This window comes from Acyrthosiphon pisum, chromosome X (assembly GCF_005508785.2).
Source record: "Acyrthosiphon pisum isolate AL4f chromosome X, pea_aphid_22Mar2018_4r6ur, whole genome shotgun sequence".
Taxonomy (NCBI): Eukaryota; Metazoa; Arthropoda; class Insecta; order Hemiptera; family Aphididae; genus Acyrthosiphon; species Acyrthosiphon pisum.
In genome coordinates, this window is record NC_042493.1 from 104,945,924 (window position 1) to 104,962,805 (window position 16,882).

Below are 16,882 nucleotides of genomic sequence, written 5' to 3' on the forward strand. Positions count from 1 at the left end.
TATAGAAAACTGAACGCTGCGCTAACATAATCATTGTGGTAATATTATAATATATTATACATTATAATAATATTATTTGTGAGGCAACGGAACATTTCTTAACTCCCATTGCATTATAATAATACAGTGGCATACGCAAGCCCGGATTATGACATTTCGAGGCCCAGGGGTCAAAGTTGTAAAAGAGGCCCATGTACGAAAAAAAAAAATAATAGCTTGTTACATACGTTATGTTTATAATGTATATATTATTTAATGTTAGGTACCTGTTATAATAAATATATATAGATATTAGGTACTTGGCAATAAATAATGTATCATTTATTTATAAATTATAATGTATAAGCTTTTTTCTTCGCTAAATAATCATCGATTTTTTTTAGGTGATTTATGTAGTGTTGTAGCCTATAACGAAAAAAGTAATGGACAAGTCTGAGGCCCCTTTATAAGTTTTAACTTTTGAGGCCCGGGGGCCACGGCCCCTCTGGACCCCACCCCCCCCCCCCCTTAATCCGGGCTTGGGCGTACGCAGGATTTCTTAATTGAACTTCTCAAATTTTTTGGTAGAAAAAATGCTCTGATCATAAAATTCGATGCCCGATGTATGTTTTTGGAAGCAAATCAGATCTATTTGCTATTTTTAGGAGGTTGAAATTGAAAATGTTCAGTGCTTTTTATAACAATTGGAGAATTAAAATGAAAATGTATTAAAATTGTTTGGTAACCAGATTGGTTATACGTAGTGCTCCCTTGGATTGTATTTGATTAATTAAAATTTTTTTTTTTAGGGTTCCGTACGGTAAATCACAATAACCATTAGGTACTTATAATGCGTTATTCATCAACAACAAACCATGAGCTTTTTGAGCTAACGATTTTTAATATTTTTCATCTACCTTTGAAACAATATACTAGGAGCCTTCTATTAAATTTTCAAGCTTTTTTATCCAACAAATAAAATTTTATTGATATTTTTAGAAAAAAACTAAAAAAAAAAATGGAAAATTAAAATGTCCGTAAAGAGCTCAAAATAAATCAAAATATTTTGAAAATGTTATGGTGTATAGAAGATGCTAAGATAAACATTCAGTCAAAATTTCATGTATCTACGGTAACTTTTTTTAAAGTTACACAAAAAACCAAATTCAATATTACTCCGCTTATTACGACTATTATTAAATTTTATGAACAATTTTTTCAATTTTTAGATCTCGGATACCTAAATACCAATTTTAGATTCTGAGCAGAGCGGTGAATGTATTGATTTTACAATGATGTGTTTTTTAAAATTATTTTTTATTTTTTAATTTTTAATTTTTAAATTGTTGTGCCAGTCACCACTATATGGGGCAGTAAAGCTGATTCGATTTTCTTCAACAGTATATTGTTCAATGTTAATGTGAATCGAGTTTGGTACATTCGGGAGGCCAAAATAAAATTCTCAAAAGTTTTCAAACGTGTCAGAAAAAACAACATAACAATTAAGAAAAAACGGGAGTTTTACGCAAAATAGGTTTTCGATAAAATCGATTTTGGTTTTTGGCATAACAAATGATCGTAGTTACATGAAATTTTCAGTATAGTAGTTTAAATTAGCATTTTCTATACACGACAATATTTTCAAAATATTTTGATATGTTTTGAACTGTTTACGGACATTTTCAGTTTCAATTTTCTTTAGTTTTTTTTTTTTATGAATGACAATAAATTTTATTAGTGGGGTAAAAAACGTTCAAAATTGTTGCAATGACATTTGAAAAATATTAAAATCCATAGTCACAATTTTTTTTTATAACATTTAAAGTTAAAATTTTGACAAAAGGCGTAAAAATCACGAAAATAAGCAGATTATTTTGAGTTAGAAATTCCTAAAAATTTTCTTTTCAAATCTAAGATTTTAAAATGTAATATAAGATTCCTTAAAATGTTATCTACCTTTATCAAAAAAAATATTTCTATAAGAAAATCAAATTACATTTTTATGAGCGTTTGAAGTTCATATTTGTATAACAATGGATTTCACTTGATTTTCTTATTATGTTTTAATTCAAAAATAAATTACTATAGACTCTTTAAATTTAAATCATATGTTTATTTATCCATTCCTATAATTGATAAAAATTTCAAAATATTTTCACTTGTTTTGAGCTGTTTATAGATAATTTGAAATTTCAATTTTTTTAGTTATTTTTCTATAAATATCAATAAAATATTATTAGTTGGGCCAAAAAGCGTGAAAATGTAATGCAAGGCTCCTGATATATTGTTACAATTGCAGTTTAAAAATATTAAATATGCATAGGCATAAATTTCTTTATGATCATTTAAATTTCGATTTTTGACAAAATTTATTGAATTTAATATTTAATAATTATTTTTTAGTTAAAAATGTATAAAATGTTCAACTTTTATTGTTAAGGATTTAAAATTTAAAATAAGGTTCCACGTAAATAGGTTATAACTCATAATATATTAATTACTTTATTCACACAAAATTTTTACGAATTTTTAACTAAAAATAATTTGCTAATTTTCGTGATTTTTACATATTTTGTCAATTTTTGAACTTTAAATGCTTATAAAAAAAAAACTGTGACTAACGATTTTTAATATTTTTCATCTGCCTTTGAAACAATATACTAGGAGCCTTCTATTAAATTTTCAAGCTTTTTTATCCAACAAATAAAATTTTATTGATATTTTTAGAAACAAAACTAAAAAAAAATGGAAAATGAAAATGTCCGTAAAGAGCTCAAAATAAATTAAAATATTTTGAAAATGTTATGGTGTATAGAAAATGGAAATATAAACAACCAGTGAAAATTTCATGTATCTACAGTCATTAGTTTTAAAGTTACACCAAAAACCAAATTCAATTTTGTAAAAAATCGATTTTGCGTAGAAATTCCCGTTTTTCCTTAATTTTTCTTTGGTTTTTCTTGGCGCTTTTGAAAATTACTGGGAATTTTGAATTTTGAGCTCCTCAATGCACCAACAATATTCACTTTCCAATCGAACAAGATACTGAAGTCGAAAATCGAAGCTATATTTCGACTACTTATCGTGTACACAGACACAAAAAAAAAATAAAAAATAAAAATAAAAAAACACACATCATTGTAAAATCAATACATTCATCGTTCCACTCAGAATCTAAAACTTAAATCGTTATTATTGGTTATTTAATATGTAATTTTGTCAAAATTTTAACTTAAAATAACTACAAAGAGAAACTGTGTTTATGTATATTTTTAGATTTTTTGGTTACAGAATTAATTACTTACGTGGGATATTGTTTTAAATATTCAATTCTTAGCTATAAAGGTTGAACATTTTATACATTTTTAACAGCAAAATAATTTTTTAATTTTTAATTTGATAAATCTTGTCAAAAATCGAACATTAAATGTTATAAAAAAATATTGTGGATATGTTTTTTTAATACTTTTCGAATGCTATTGTACCTAGTAATATTTTTTAACCCAACGAATAACATTTTAATAGAATAATAATAATAAAAAAAAAAAAAAAATTGAAAATGTCTAAACAACAAGAAACGAGTCAAAATATTTTGAAAATGTTATTAAGTAATGGAATCGATAATATGAACATTTTATGATATAAATTTCAAGTGTCTATAGTTATTAGTTTTTGAATTACAACAAAATAACAAAATCAGTATGTGAGAAAACAAGTTAATATCTAATGTTATAAAAACTTCAAACGCTCATAAAAATTTAATTTGATCTACCGGTAGAGATATTTTTTTAGTTAGACAAACTTATGAAAAATCTTGTATTCAATTTTCAAATCTTAGATTTAAAAAGTAAATTTGTTGTGAATTTCTTACTCAAAATAATTTGCACAAATTTGCGCTCAAATTCAAAATTTAAATGCATTGTAATAATATATTGGCACCTTGTATTCAATTTCCAAGATTTTTGACCAAACGAATAAAAGTTAATTAATGATGTATAGAAAAAAAAAGACTGTGTCGAAGGCCTTGGCTAAATCTAAAAACCTTGCTATTGTTTTATTATTGTTATCTTAATAATTACTATACAGAAACGGAGAGACTTTATACAGAGCATTATCTGTTTTTTATATCCAGTCTAAAACCTTATTTATTTTTTAAAGAGACTATTTTTTTCTAAAAAATTAATCAATTCAGTTTTAATAACTTTCTCAAATATTTTTTTTTATCTACTAGCCTGGTCGCCTGGATATTGGCCTATAATTGTTTTTAGAATCTTTATCTCATCTTTTAAATAAAGGTTTAACCACAGCCAGTCTTAGGAATAATGCTTTACTCAATACTTCAATTGTATATGTAAACAAGAGGAACCTTTATACATTTGTTTATACTTTTTAAGACTTTAACTGATTCCCTATCAAACCGCCGCTGTATTTTCCTTCAAAGTTATTGTTTGTTATACTAATAGGTATGTAATAACTAACATGTATCTATTATTAAGATATTTATAATGACACAGCTAATTATTTTAAATATTGTATTACCTGTATTGGGCTTTATCCACGAATGACAACATCGTAATTATAATATTCAAAAAATCAAAACATATTTAATCAGTGATTGGAAATAATATCATTCATGAACGCTCGTTCACGCGTTCAGGTTCATATTTAGTGAACTTCATTCGTTTTTTTTTAAATAGAACGTGAACGACGTTTATATATTATTTAGTGAATTTAGAACGATTTTTAAGATGTTCAAATTTGTTTATTATTCAATAAATATCGATTGATAATACTATTACGATATATAATATATTACGAATTATAAAAATAAAATACATGAAATTCCAGTAGGCTAAACAAAGATAATATTATGATTTCCGTGATTTTGTATTCGTAATTAAACAATACATAAAAATAAAATAAATGAACTACGAAACGAACGCATTCATTTGAAAAAAATATGAATTTGAACGTTCCGAACACTAACATATTTGTACGAATTTTTAAAAATGTAGATTACCTAACCCATTTTAAAACCATGTTTGATTATGTCATGTACCCAAATACCTAATACAACCAGCTGTGTGTTCTATCAGAAAAAATATCGTAATAAATCATAGTAGGTACTATAGGTATATTAAAATAAACGATCTTTACGTGCTATTTTTAATCTAATATTATCTGCCTTAACATTTTTAATTCAACGGAAAATTAGTTTTCTTAGATAAAATGCACATTTCGACAATTCTAGTTTTTATATCCCACCCTTTCGACTTTGATCATTTGAAAATTAGGTTAGAGCGACTTGTTTATTATAACACTCGTCCACGTGCTTGTTCTAATGTCAGGCGGGTGCCGTTTCTTTCTCCATCGCATTATCGTTTAATTTATAATACATAATGGCAATTGGCGTCGGTTAGTTTCACCACCATTCACCAATAGAGACCCAAAAATAATCGCAACTCATCGTGTGTTTTGTTTATATTTTTAGATTGGCTGTTGTGATATACCTACCTATACTTTCAGATAATGAGTGGTGTGGAAGTTCTACCCAACGGAGCGATAGCAGAAGCTGCGTCACAAATGGCCTGGTTCCTACCCGTTTTGCTCGGGACTGTTGCTTTTTTCAAGTATGACTCCGAGTTAAGGATCACAGACCAGCCCGGCGATAAGATAGCCAACGAATATGATTTCATTATAGTCGGCGCTGGATCGGCTGGTGAAAATAATATTATTTTATTTTATTATCATATTATTATAATTGCACGTGGTGTTGGTACCTTCTTCCGTGGTATTTTCTATTGAGGTTTAGGGACAATAACTTGTTCAATATGACTATGTTTAATATGTGTACATGAAAAAACATTAATTACATAGGTGCGGTGCTGGCGAACAGGTTGACTGAAATCGAAGATTGGAATGTATTATTAATAGAAGCCGGTGGAGACGAAACTGAACTATCCGACGTACCTTTGTTGGCTGCCAACTTGCAACTCACCCAGCTCGATTGGCAATACAAAGCCGAACTCCAGGATACAGCGTGTTTAGGTGTGTAACAAATTAATATTATAATTGGACATATTTTGTGGACTCGATTTATTTATTTATTCTGAGAGTTATCAGTAGATACCAAGTATATAAATTTACAATGAATTTACAAAGGTTTAATTATGGTATTAATAATGTGGTACTATTTTAATATCAGAGATTTAGGTACTCTTTTGATCTATAAAAGTTTCATAAAGTTCATAAAGCTACAAACATAATGATAGGAGGCTGGAGCATACAGCCTTAGTACACGTGCTCAGACACCAAATTATTAACTTACAAATTATTTGATATTTATAATCATTCTTGCTTTTAATGACCTACAATTTATAATAAATTTATGAACCTTCTAGCCCAACAGAATAAATATATTTATATATGGACATTGGGAGCTATTTGTGCTGTAAAATCGTGTATGAGTATAAATGTGAAAATAATTAAATAAGTAGGTAGGTAGTATTAATTGTAGATCCTATATAAGTTTTTTACAGTTAAAATGGGAGTTCAAAACGGTTATCCACAAATTTCTCACTTAGTGAGTCAGTGTTGTCCCCCCAGTAAATCTATCTTACACAGTCAATATTATTGTGTTTTCACTTATTATTTATTTTTATTTACACAAATATATTTACTGTTTTCGTTTTTATCAAACTTTTTTTTTTGTTTATACACTTTTTAAAACAATATAAATATAAAAGCGGGAACGTTTGGAAATCCCCCTGTAAATGTAAAAACTTGGATAGAAATACTCAATACCACGCTGGAACATTATTTCTCGGGATACGATGGAATGACATCCCTCTACTTTTTAAAATTTACATTTTCCATCCATCCGCTTATTTTATCGAAAATATTACATCCCCTTTATAATTATACACAAATATTAGAGTGGTGTTTTTCATAAATATTTTATTTTTACGATGGTTTTGTTAATTAGTTTCACAATAATAGAATGAATAATGATTTTTATTAATATTATAAATAAGTATTAATATATCACGACTTTTTTATAAGAAACAAGTATACGCTCATAACATTCGTTTGCTCATTTAAATTGGGCCATAATGTGACAATACTAAATCTAATAAATCAAACGTCAATTATTACAATTTTACGTAAAATTATATATATAAAATAATAATATATTAATTTAAATCTAAGGACATTAGGAAATTGCATATTTTTCAATAAAATCATTCAAAACATAGATACGTAATATATAAATTTGTTTCATATCATAATACTAGATGTTTAATACAATATTTTTTATTTTTAATAATTAGCTATTTTTTCCATAAAAGTGCATATTTTGTTGCATTTGTATTTGAAGTGCACATATTAGCAATACAATATTTAATATGAATTTTTAGGAATTGGAAAAAAAATCGAGTAAAATGGTTAAATATTATTTGATAATTTATCACAAAATGTATTGGTATTAACAATCGTCATTCATCGAAATATTTTAGTCACACAATTCATTCATTTGAGGAAGACTAGTCCTAACAATTTTGTTTTGATTAAAGGCAAACTTCAAAAAAGTAGAAAGATTAAAAAATAAAAATAGAAACATGCTGATTTAAATTTTTTTGTTTCTAATAACGAAATAAAATATTTTTAAGAGCATACCTATTTAAGCATTTTTTTTCCGTACATGGTACATGGAAAATTTTTAGGGCATAACTCAAAATGTATACGTGTATTTTTTAAGGTTTTATATGACTTGATATAAAACCTTAATATAATATAATATAATATATAGCCCTTCATAATATTATTTTTTTCGATTCAAGAGCACGGATTTAAAACTTTTTTGATTAATTTTACAAAAGTTAATAATTATAATATAGATATTACTAAATATTATATACTAAAAATAGATACTATAATATGTAAAATTGTTATATAAAAATGTATAAGGAGTTAAGCTTACCCCCTCCCCTCATCCACATGGTGTACGACTAAGGAAGCCATATGCCTACATGAGAACTGTATAAAATATGAAAGGCATTCCTCCACTTATTTTGAGTCACTTCGACCACTGATTATAACTCACTGGACACATTTAATGCATACAAAAATAAAACAATAATTATAAAGGTGATCAAGTGTATCTTATGTGAGTCCTGCTATTCCTAACATAAAGGTGGTTTGTGTGGTGGCAGAATGAGCTAAAATAAGTATTTGATTACTATTATAATCTGTAAGATGTTACCAATGGCAACCATTTATAAACATACATTAAAAATGTTTTCGATTTCCATCGTACTTATCAAAAACCTTGTGTGAGCACCTTTTTAAAATGCGAATTTCGGAAAATCCTTTCGTAGTGCACCCTTATATTAGGGTATGTACGAAGGTACCATTAAAATTTCAAGTGTCCAATATCATTGTAAAACAGCTAGATTAAATTATATTATATGTAATCCGGGGCAACCATTAATAAACAAAAAAAATTTATTTGTAGAAAAATCCCATGGAAAAACAAATCAGTTTTTTCCAAATTTTCTTAACGTAAAAAGTTACCATTTTTAAATCAGCCTGTCTTCTTCCTAGAGGTCTAATCTACACACAACTATTCATCTATATATATAAAAATGGAGCGTGAAAAATGTCGTATATTATTATTAGTTGAATGTCGCGCTCGCGCTTCACGCGTTTGTGATATCCGAATTATTTCACGTTCATTTCGGTCGTCACGTTCTTGTGCACGTTGGTTAGATCGGTAATTACCTTGGTTTGTAGCATTTCGGGTTTTTCTACCTAAATTGCTTCGTGATAAAGGAGGCATATCAAATATAAATTATTGTGTCACTTGCAATAATTAGTGATCATAGGTAACTTAACACTCTGCACACAACACGTTATACGAATTTAATTTGTGTATCAGTTGACAAAAGAAACTCAGTAGAGTAAGTAACAGAAAATCCAAGAAAAACAATACTTACGACATTGACAGTTTATTGATGTTTCAATTTTCAACTTTTTTAGTAAAAATGTACGTCTTTAAATAATATACATACACGAATAATGAATAAAAAATGTAATAGCATTGTAAATTGTTCATCTACCAAATAATTATAATTTTAATCGTTCATTAACAGAGAGCTCACAAATAATCGACCACCATAGATTATGTTCTTGATCAGTGATGACATTTCCATGGAGACGATCAATATTATATTATCCATATTATAGTAAGGGCTGTTTTTAGGGTCTTCCCAGCAATTATTCGAATTTTTCTCGCTGTAAAAACCATCCTTAGACTTCAACGAACATAAAAAAAATAATTGGCCAAATTGGTCCAGGCGTTGTTGAGTTATGCGCTTACCAACACATTTTGCGATTCATTTTTATATTATAGAATAAATATTTGATTTATTTTTTTCAGCTATGAAAGATCAACGTTGTAATTGGCCTCGGGGCAAAGTCTTAGGTGGGTCCAGCGTGCTGAATTATATGATATATGTGCGTGGAAACAAAATGGACTATGACAGCTGGTTACAACAAGGTAATCCGGGTTGGGGGTACAATGACGTGCTCCATTACTTCAAAAAATCAGAAGACAACAAAAACCCATACTTAACAAAGACCCCGTACCATTCGACGGGTGGTTATTTGACGGTGTCCGAGGCGCCATACAAAACGCCTTTGGCCCACGCCTTTGTCGAGGCCGGCCAAGAAATGGGCTACGATATCCGCGATATAAACGGCGAACGTCAAACAGGCTTTATGATACCACAGGGGACCATCAGAAGGGGGGCCAGATGCAGTACGGCGAAAGCTTTCTTGAGACCGGTCAGGCTGAGGAAGAACCTGCATGTGGCCATCAACGCACATGTCACACGCGTGGCAATCGATCCCGAGACTAAAGTTGCGTTTGGCGTCGAAATGATCAAGGACGACACACGGCATTTTATCCAGGCTAAAAAAGAGGTGCTGCTGTCGGCTGGTTCCATTAGTTCTGCACAGCTGCTTATGCTCTCGGGTATAGGTCCTATGAACCATCTGACAGAAATGGGCATACCCGTTTTAGCCGATTTAGATGTCGGGAAAAACCTTCAAGACCACATCGGACTCGGTGGCCTCACGTTTCTGATAGACAAAGAGGTGATATTATTAGGCACATTAATCAATAATAATACAACGTTAGTTTATTTAATCGGTTAAAAATTAATTGTTTATTATATAATTATAGGCACACTAAAGTATACAGTGCCGGTACCAGGGGGTCCCATTTTATCCATAGTTAAATTAGTATTGATTTCTTCGTTTAATGAAAGGTTTAAATATTAAATCAATTTCTGGCATTATAACTTCACCGTCTTCCTTGTTATTTTCTTATGTACTTTATGCATTAGTAAAATGTTACCTTATTGGTGATATAATTCTTAATGTTAAAATATTATTAATAATATACACACGTTTAACCGTTACAACAGCTTCAGCTGAAGAAAGCATATTTAGTCTGATGCGTATTTAGACATATCGAGAAGCAACCGGTTGTAATGATGTATCAGGTGCAGTGTTGGGTAAGTTACTTTTAAAAAGTAATTAAGTTACTTTACTCGTTATTAAGAGATACATGTAATTAAGTTACTCTTTACTCGTTACTCAAATAAAATTGTAATGAAATTACTTTACTTTTCAGATAGAAAAGCAACTCATTACTTTCTCGTTACAAAAATAATTTTTTTTTTTAATTTCTTGGCAATTATCTTTTGCAGGAAAATTGAACAAGCAAATTCTTTATAAAACCTGTATAGTTAATAGGACCATATAAAATTTAGTCTTCCGCACAAGCTATATTCATAGGAAACCTATTTGAAGTAATAATGCATTTAATTAACTGTTCTTGTGATTTACGGTGCAAGTAGACATTTAAAATATCAAAACCATTGAAAACTGAACTGGGCCGAGTTAAAATTAAATGTATATACAATATATTAGATTGTTAAACATAATAAAACCCGCATTATACATATATTTTTTTCAATTCGCAATAAGGTAGGTACTTAATAATTCGAAACTGTAACGCGTTATTCTATAGAAATTACTTTTCAAAAGTAATTTCCATTACATTTTCGTTACTTGGAAATAATTCTAATAAAATAACTTAACGCGTTACAAGCAAAGTAACGCCGTTACTTTCGTTACGTTACTACCCAACACTGATCAGGTGTCATGTGTACCTTAAATTGAAGGTGCCTATATTGTATAATATGTACATTGCACCAGGGACTGGAACCGAACCTAAAAGAACCGGTTCTGGAACCGGAACCTTTAAAATATTATGAACCGGAACCGGAACCGAAACCTTTATTTTAATATAATAAAGTACCGGAACCGAACCGGAATTTTTAAATTAAAAAGGTACTTTAAGGTTCAAAAATAAAATAATTTTATTTATCATATTTAAAGGTATTACGGTTTTGTATATAGCCTATGTATCTATGGTATATTATCAGTATTATCATAAAATGTTTACTGAATGTTTATATTAGCATTTTCTATACACCATAACATTTGCCAAATATTTTGACTTATTTTAAGCTCTTTACGGACATTTTCATTTACCATTTTTTTTAGTTTTTTTTTCTATAAATATCAATAAAATTGTATTTGTTTGTTAAAAAATCTTGAAAATTTAAAGGAAGGTTCCTTTATTTTTTTTGAAAATGTAATAGAAGATTCCTCATAAGTTTTGTCTACCCTTTTTCAAAAAAAAAATGTCTACAAGCAAGTCAAGTTAAATGTTTATGAGCGTTTGAAATTTATATTTTTACAACACTTGATATTCACTCGATTTCTCATGTAGGTAACAATTTTCTTATTTTGTTGTAATTAAAAAACGAATGACTGTAGATACTTGAAAATTTCACTGAATGCTCATATCAGCATTTTCTATATACGATAAAATTTTGAAAATATTCTGACTCTTTTTGAGTTGTTTACGGACATTGTCAGTTTTCAATTTTTTTAATTTTTTTTTTTTATAAATAACAATAAAGTTTTATCTGTTGGGCCAAAAAGTGTAAAAATTAATACAAGACTCCTGATATATTGTTACGATAGCAGTTGAAAAATATTAAAAATACAAAAGCACAATTTTTTTTTATAAGCATTTAAAGATCGAATTTTGACAAAATATATCAAATTTAAAATTGAATAATTATTTTGTAATTAAAAATTTATAAAATGTTCAACTTTTATATCTAAGGCTTGAAAGTTTAAAACAAGATTCCACCTAAGTAGTTAATTCTGTTACCAAAAAATCTTAAAAATATATAAGCACAGTTTATTTTTATTGTCATTTTAAGTTCAAATTTGGATGAAATTACTATTTTAGTTATTTTGTTGTGATTGTATAATATCATTCGTGGGTACTTGAAACTTCTTTAGTATATTATTATATAATATCTATGATAGTACCACAATTTGTTGTTGATATATAACGCGTTATAAGTACCTAATGGATATTGTGATATGATTAATTTTGAATTTATTATAGATACCTATTATAGGTCAATATTTTTTTTAATAACATAGAGAAGTATATAATATACCTAGACTGACATACCGTTTCCGCTCAGAATAGTTTTTCTTATACTGCAGTGATATTATATCATTAAATTCAAATTTAAAACTATACATTATACAGTGACCCACTTGTAACCTACTGTACAGCAGAGTGACATCCATTTACCCTCCTTTTTGGCGATGATATTATGCAGTTTATTACATTTTTACTGATATTCAAAAATAAATTACCACCTTCCCTCTAAACCAAACCAAATAAATTTCTGGCAACAGTACTTCTGCAGTGAATTAAAAATATATAACCACGTGCACTTTCGTTCGTTCTACAGGTGTCGCTAAGGCTAGAGAGAGTGGAAAACGTCCTAACGGCCATAAACTATGCTACGATGGGTGATGGGCCGTTGACAGTCATGGGTGGCGTCGAGGGATTGGCATTCATCAACACCAAATATGCTAATCTTTCAGCCGACACACCGGACATCGAGTTACACTTCATTTCTGGCTCCACCAATTCTGACGGGGGTGTACAACTATGGAAAGCTCACGGGCTGAAAGAAGAGTTATACAAATCGGTGTATGGACCAATAAACAACAAAGACGTATGGTCTGCTATACCTGTAAGTGAAAATCCTTAAAAAAAAAACACAAAAAACAAACATTCACATATTGAAATAGAGTGAGGAGGGTCGACCAAAATACAAGAACTAATAGGACAAATCACTAATATATCATAAATAAGTAGTGAATTAAAACATTTTTCTCGTAACTTATATTTTAGATATATACCTATACCTATCAATATAATATTATACAAGATTATGCTCAACTGAATTGTTTCCAGGACTTAAATTCTAAAAAAAATATGGTTTTTCCGTTTTTGGGTATTTAAACGTTATACAATTTTAATGTTTAACGTTATTGTTCGTTGAAACGTTATTTGATTTTTTCCGTTTAACGTTATTCAGTTTTTAAACGTTATAATTTAAAAATAAATAAGGAATTGTTTTTTTTTTTTTATAATAAATTCTATTGTTATTTGTGCCATAATTATCCATACTGTTATTTAAGAATTATGCAATTAGTAAAATTTGTTGGCCAGGTTACATTACCTATTTTCAAACTTCTTCTAGAGTTTTTACTAGGCAAGGAGCAAGGAGCTAACTGATCAGTTAGTGTTAGTTTAGGTGTTGGTAATTTCAGCAAGCTATAAAGTAATATTTATTAATAATTAATTACAAAAAATTTAAATACCTATTATAAATTATTCAATTTTTTGTCTAATACTCTGGTCTATGAACACTAGAAACAAAGATAAAATAGCATGAATTAGGTAGAAAATGTGTTTAATAAATTCTTATTATATTACTCCCTTGACTGCTTGAAGTGTGTATACAAAATAGTATTTAGTTAACCTAAATAGCAGCTTAAACATTTGTAATGTTCAATATAACTTTATAAGTCATTACTCATTGATATAATAAATTACCAATTAGTGTTGCTATTTGCAATAGGGTAGGTACTAAACTTTTTAGCTCAAAAATGTAATAATAAAAACTACTAAATAGTTGTAATTTACAACTGATATTTTATAGATGTAATGAAGTTGTAATTTGCATCTTTAATTATTGATGTTTATAAATAACAATACAATGTTTGGTGTATTTTATAATTTTTTATTGAGCAGTTATTCCATAGAAATTTTTTAAACCTGCGATAAAATAATTCGGAAAATATAAATTATTGTCAACACAGGTTAGCCAACTTTGAATTGTTCATAACTATAAGATTTGAAAAAAAAAATTATATTGGGCTCAATGTAAAAAAAAAATCACAAACGTTATTTGCAATTTTTTTACGTTACAAATACGTTTATTGTTTATTTTTAATCATGAACTATGATTAATGATATATATTATGTTTAATGTTATTTGATTTTTTTCGTTTTTCGTTTATTGATTTCGTTTATGTTTTTTCATTTTTTTTCCGTTATAGCGTTATAAATTATAACGTTATAATAACGTTTTGAAGCCCTGAATTTGTTTCACAATTATTTTAAGCATTAATTAATGTTTCACATGAGTGTCTTATACTCTTAATTCTTATACTATGTTATGTTTAAGACTCAATGTTTTAGACAACTTGTTTTAAACATGTTTAAGATATGAATTTACAACATTTGTTTTAAACGTTTTATTATTATTGTTTAAAACGAATAAAACATAATATGTTAGGAACAGTGTAAAATCCAAGTGAATATCGTATTTTTTTTTGTTTATTTTAATAATAATATAATATATCTATTGTTATATTATAATAATAGATATCCTTTAGAACAAAAGTTTAAGTAGGTATTAAATAATTACATCTATATATGATATATATCTCATCCCAATAATTATATCTATTAGGTACCATCCTTCATTTCAAATTTTTTTTAAATTTTATTCAATCAATTACCAAATTTAAAATGTTTTAAATTATTATGTTTACTAATTAATTATAATGTCCACATAGAACATACATTCAGAAAATATTTAAAATTAATCTAAAATATTAAATAAACAGTGAAACATTTACTAGTACACGGTATATTGGCATATTATAAGTAAATAACATATCAAATTAAAATTAAGTTATTTTAAACATACTTTAAAATATTGTTTTTAACTGTTTATAATTCAAACAATTTATTTTGCTTAAAACGTCATTTTAAACAGAAAAAAACCTTTTAAAACAAAAATACAGTTTTTTTTTTTTTTTTTTAATGAAAAAATACATCAACTCTGTTTATACATGATTAGAAATGGAACACGGCGGATTATTATTTATGCACTTATTATTTTTTTTTGGAATACTATTATTAGTACACTTCGAGAAATTTAAGTTTCTTAAAAAAATTCATTTTGATTATTTTCTTATATTTATCGTATAAAACAAAATTATATAACTAACGTTTTGCATGTCTTCAGATGTTGTTGAGGCCCAAGAGCCGGGGCGAGATACTGTTGCGGAGTGCAAACTCGTCCGAGTATCCAAGGATCCTGCCCAATTACCTGACGGCCCAAGAGGACGTGGACACGCTGGTGGAGGGCGTCAAGTTCGTGGTGGCCATGTCCCAGACCACACCATTCCGCGGATTCGGCAGCCAGCTGTACGACGCACGGTTCCCGGGTTGCTCCGCCATGCCGCGGTACACAGACGCCTACTGGGAGTGCATGGTCCGGCACTACACGGTGACCATATACCATCCGGTTGGTACCGCCAAGATGGGGCCCGAGTGGGACAAGACGGCGGTGGTGGACCCGCGGCTCCAGGTGTACGGCGTCCACGGGCTCCGGGTGGTGGACGCGTCCATCATGCCCACACTGGTCAGCGCCAACACCAACGCGCCGGTCATAATGATCGCCGAGAAGGCTGCGGACATGATCAAGGACAAATGGCTCGGCGAGAAGTAAGGAGTGGCATAATGTGACTGGGCCAGAACTTATAATCAGGGCTCCGGACTTAGAGCATTTGCTTATTTTTATGGATTGACTTAAAATGTAACAGAATGCTATGGAAGTGTATATCGTGTTACAACACGTTCGATTATGAAATTTGAAAGTGCTTTTTTCAATGATTTTTAAAAAAGTGCATAATCCCAGTTTTTCTGGTTATTTTTGCTTTTTTCATCAGAATTTCTATACTTTTTTAGGTTTTTCTCCTGTAAAGTTGATTTAAAAAGAATTTAAATTGCATGAATTTGCAAATCATTCCATGCAATAATGACGGAAAGATTTTATTTATTTATTTTTTTTTTTTTTTCAACTATTTGTAAATAACGTTTACATTTTATTTTTTAGAAAATCCATCGTAAAATCCATAAACAATAATGTAAAATGTCTCGAAAGTAAAGTTTGATTATTTTTATAATATACAATTTTTTTCTTTTGATTTTTTAGTTGGAATCTTTTCCTAATCATTATTTTTATAATAGCTGTACAAATTATGTCTAGTACCTACTTTATCATGTAATCATTTTTTTTTTTTTTTATTTAATGTTTTTGCATAAATTTAAGTTTTTTAAATGCTTATTTGGGTACCTACTTATGATGATGTTTTCAAACGTTTATTTTAATGACTTTAAGTGCTATAAGTCTCTCACGATAATATTATACTATTACCGCGACGATTTCATTCTTTCTTAAATTTTACTAGCTGCAGTGACCGATTTAACGGTGGTTTAGTCGACAAATTCCGACGGGCCCACTCCCAAATTGTGAACAAAAAAAATTTTTATTGCAAATTGGACAATAATTTAAATACATAGGAATAT

The 16,882-nt window shown here is 28.6% G+C and overlaps 1 protein-coding gene across 1 annotated transcript in view; it reads left to right on the forward strand.

Moving 5' to 3' along the window:
• The window catches only part of LOC100163640 (glucose dehydrogenase [FAD, quinone]-like), a 19,035-nt gene extending 3,013 nt beyond the window's left edge, over window positions 1–16,022 (forward strand). Inside the window, exons 3-7 of the mRNA XM_001947692.4 lie at window positions 5,506–5,698; window positions 5,857–6,027; window positions 9,419–10,137; window positions 12,897–13,184; window positions 15,537–16,022. Coding sequence (XP_001947727.3) covers window positions 5,506–5,698; window positions 5,857–6,027; window positions 9,419–10,137; window positions 12,897–13,184; window positions 15,537–16,022 — 1,857 coding nt within the window. The remainder of the gene's footprint in view (window positions 1–5,505; window positions 5,699–5,856; window positions 6,028–9,418; window positions 10,138–12,896; window positions 13,185–15,536) is intronic.
• The last annotated feature ends 860 nt before the right edge of the window (window positions 16,023–16,882 follow it).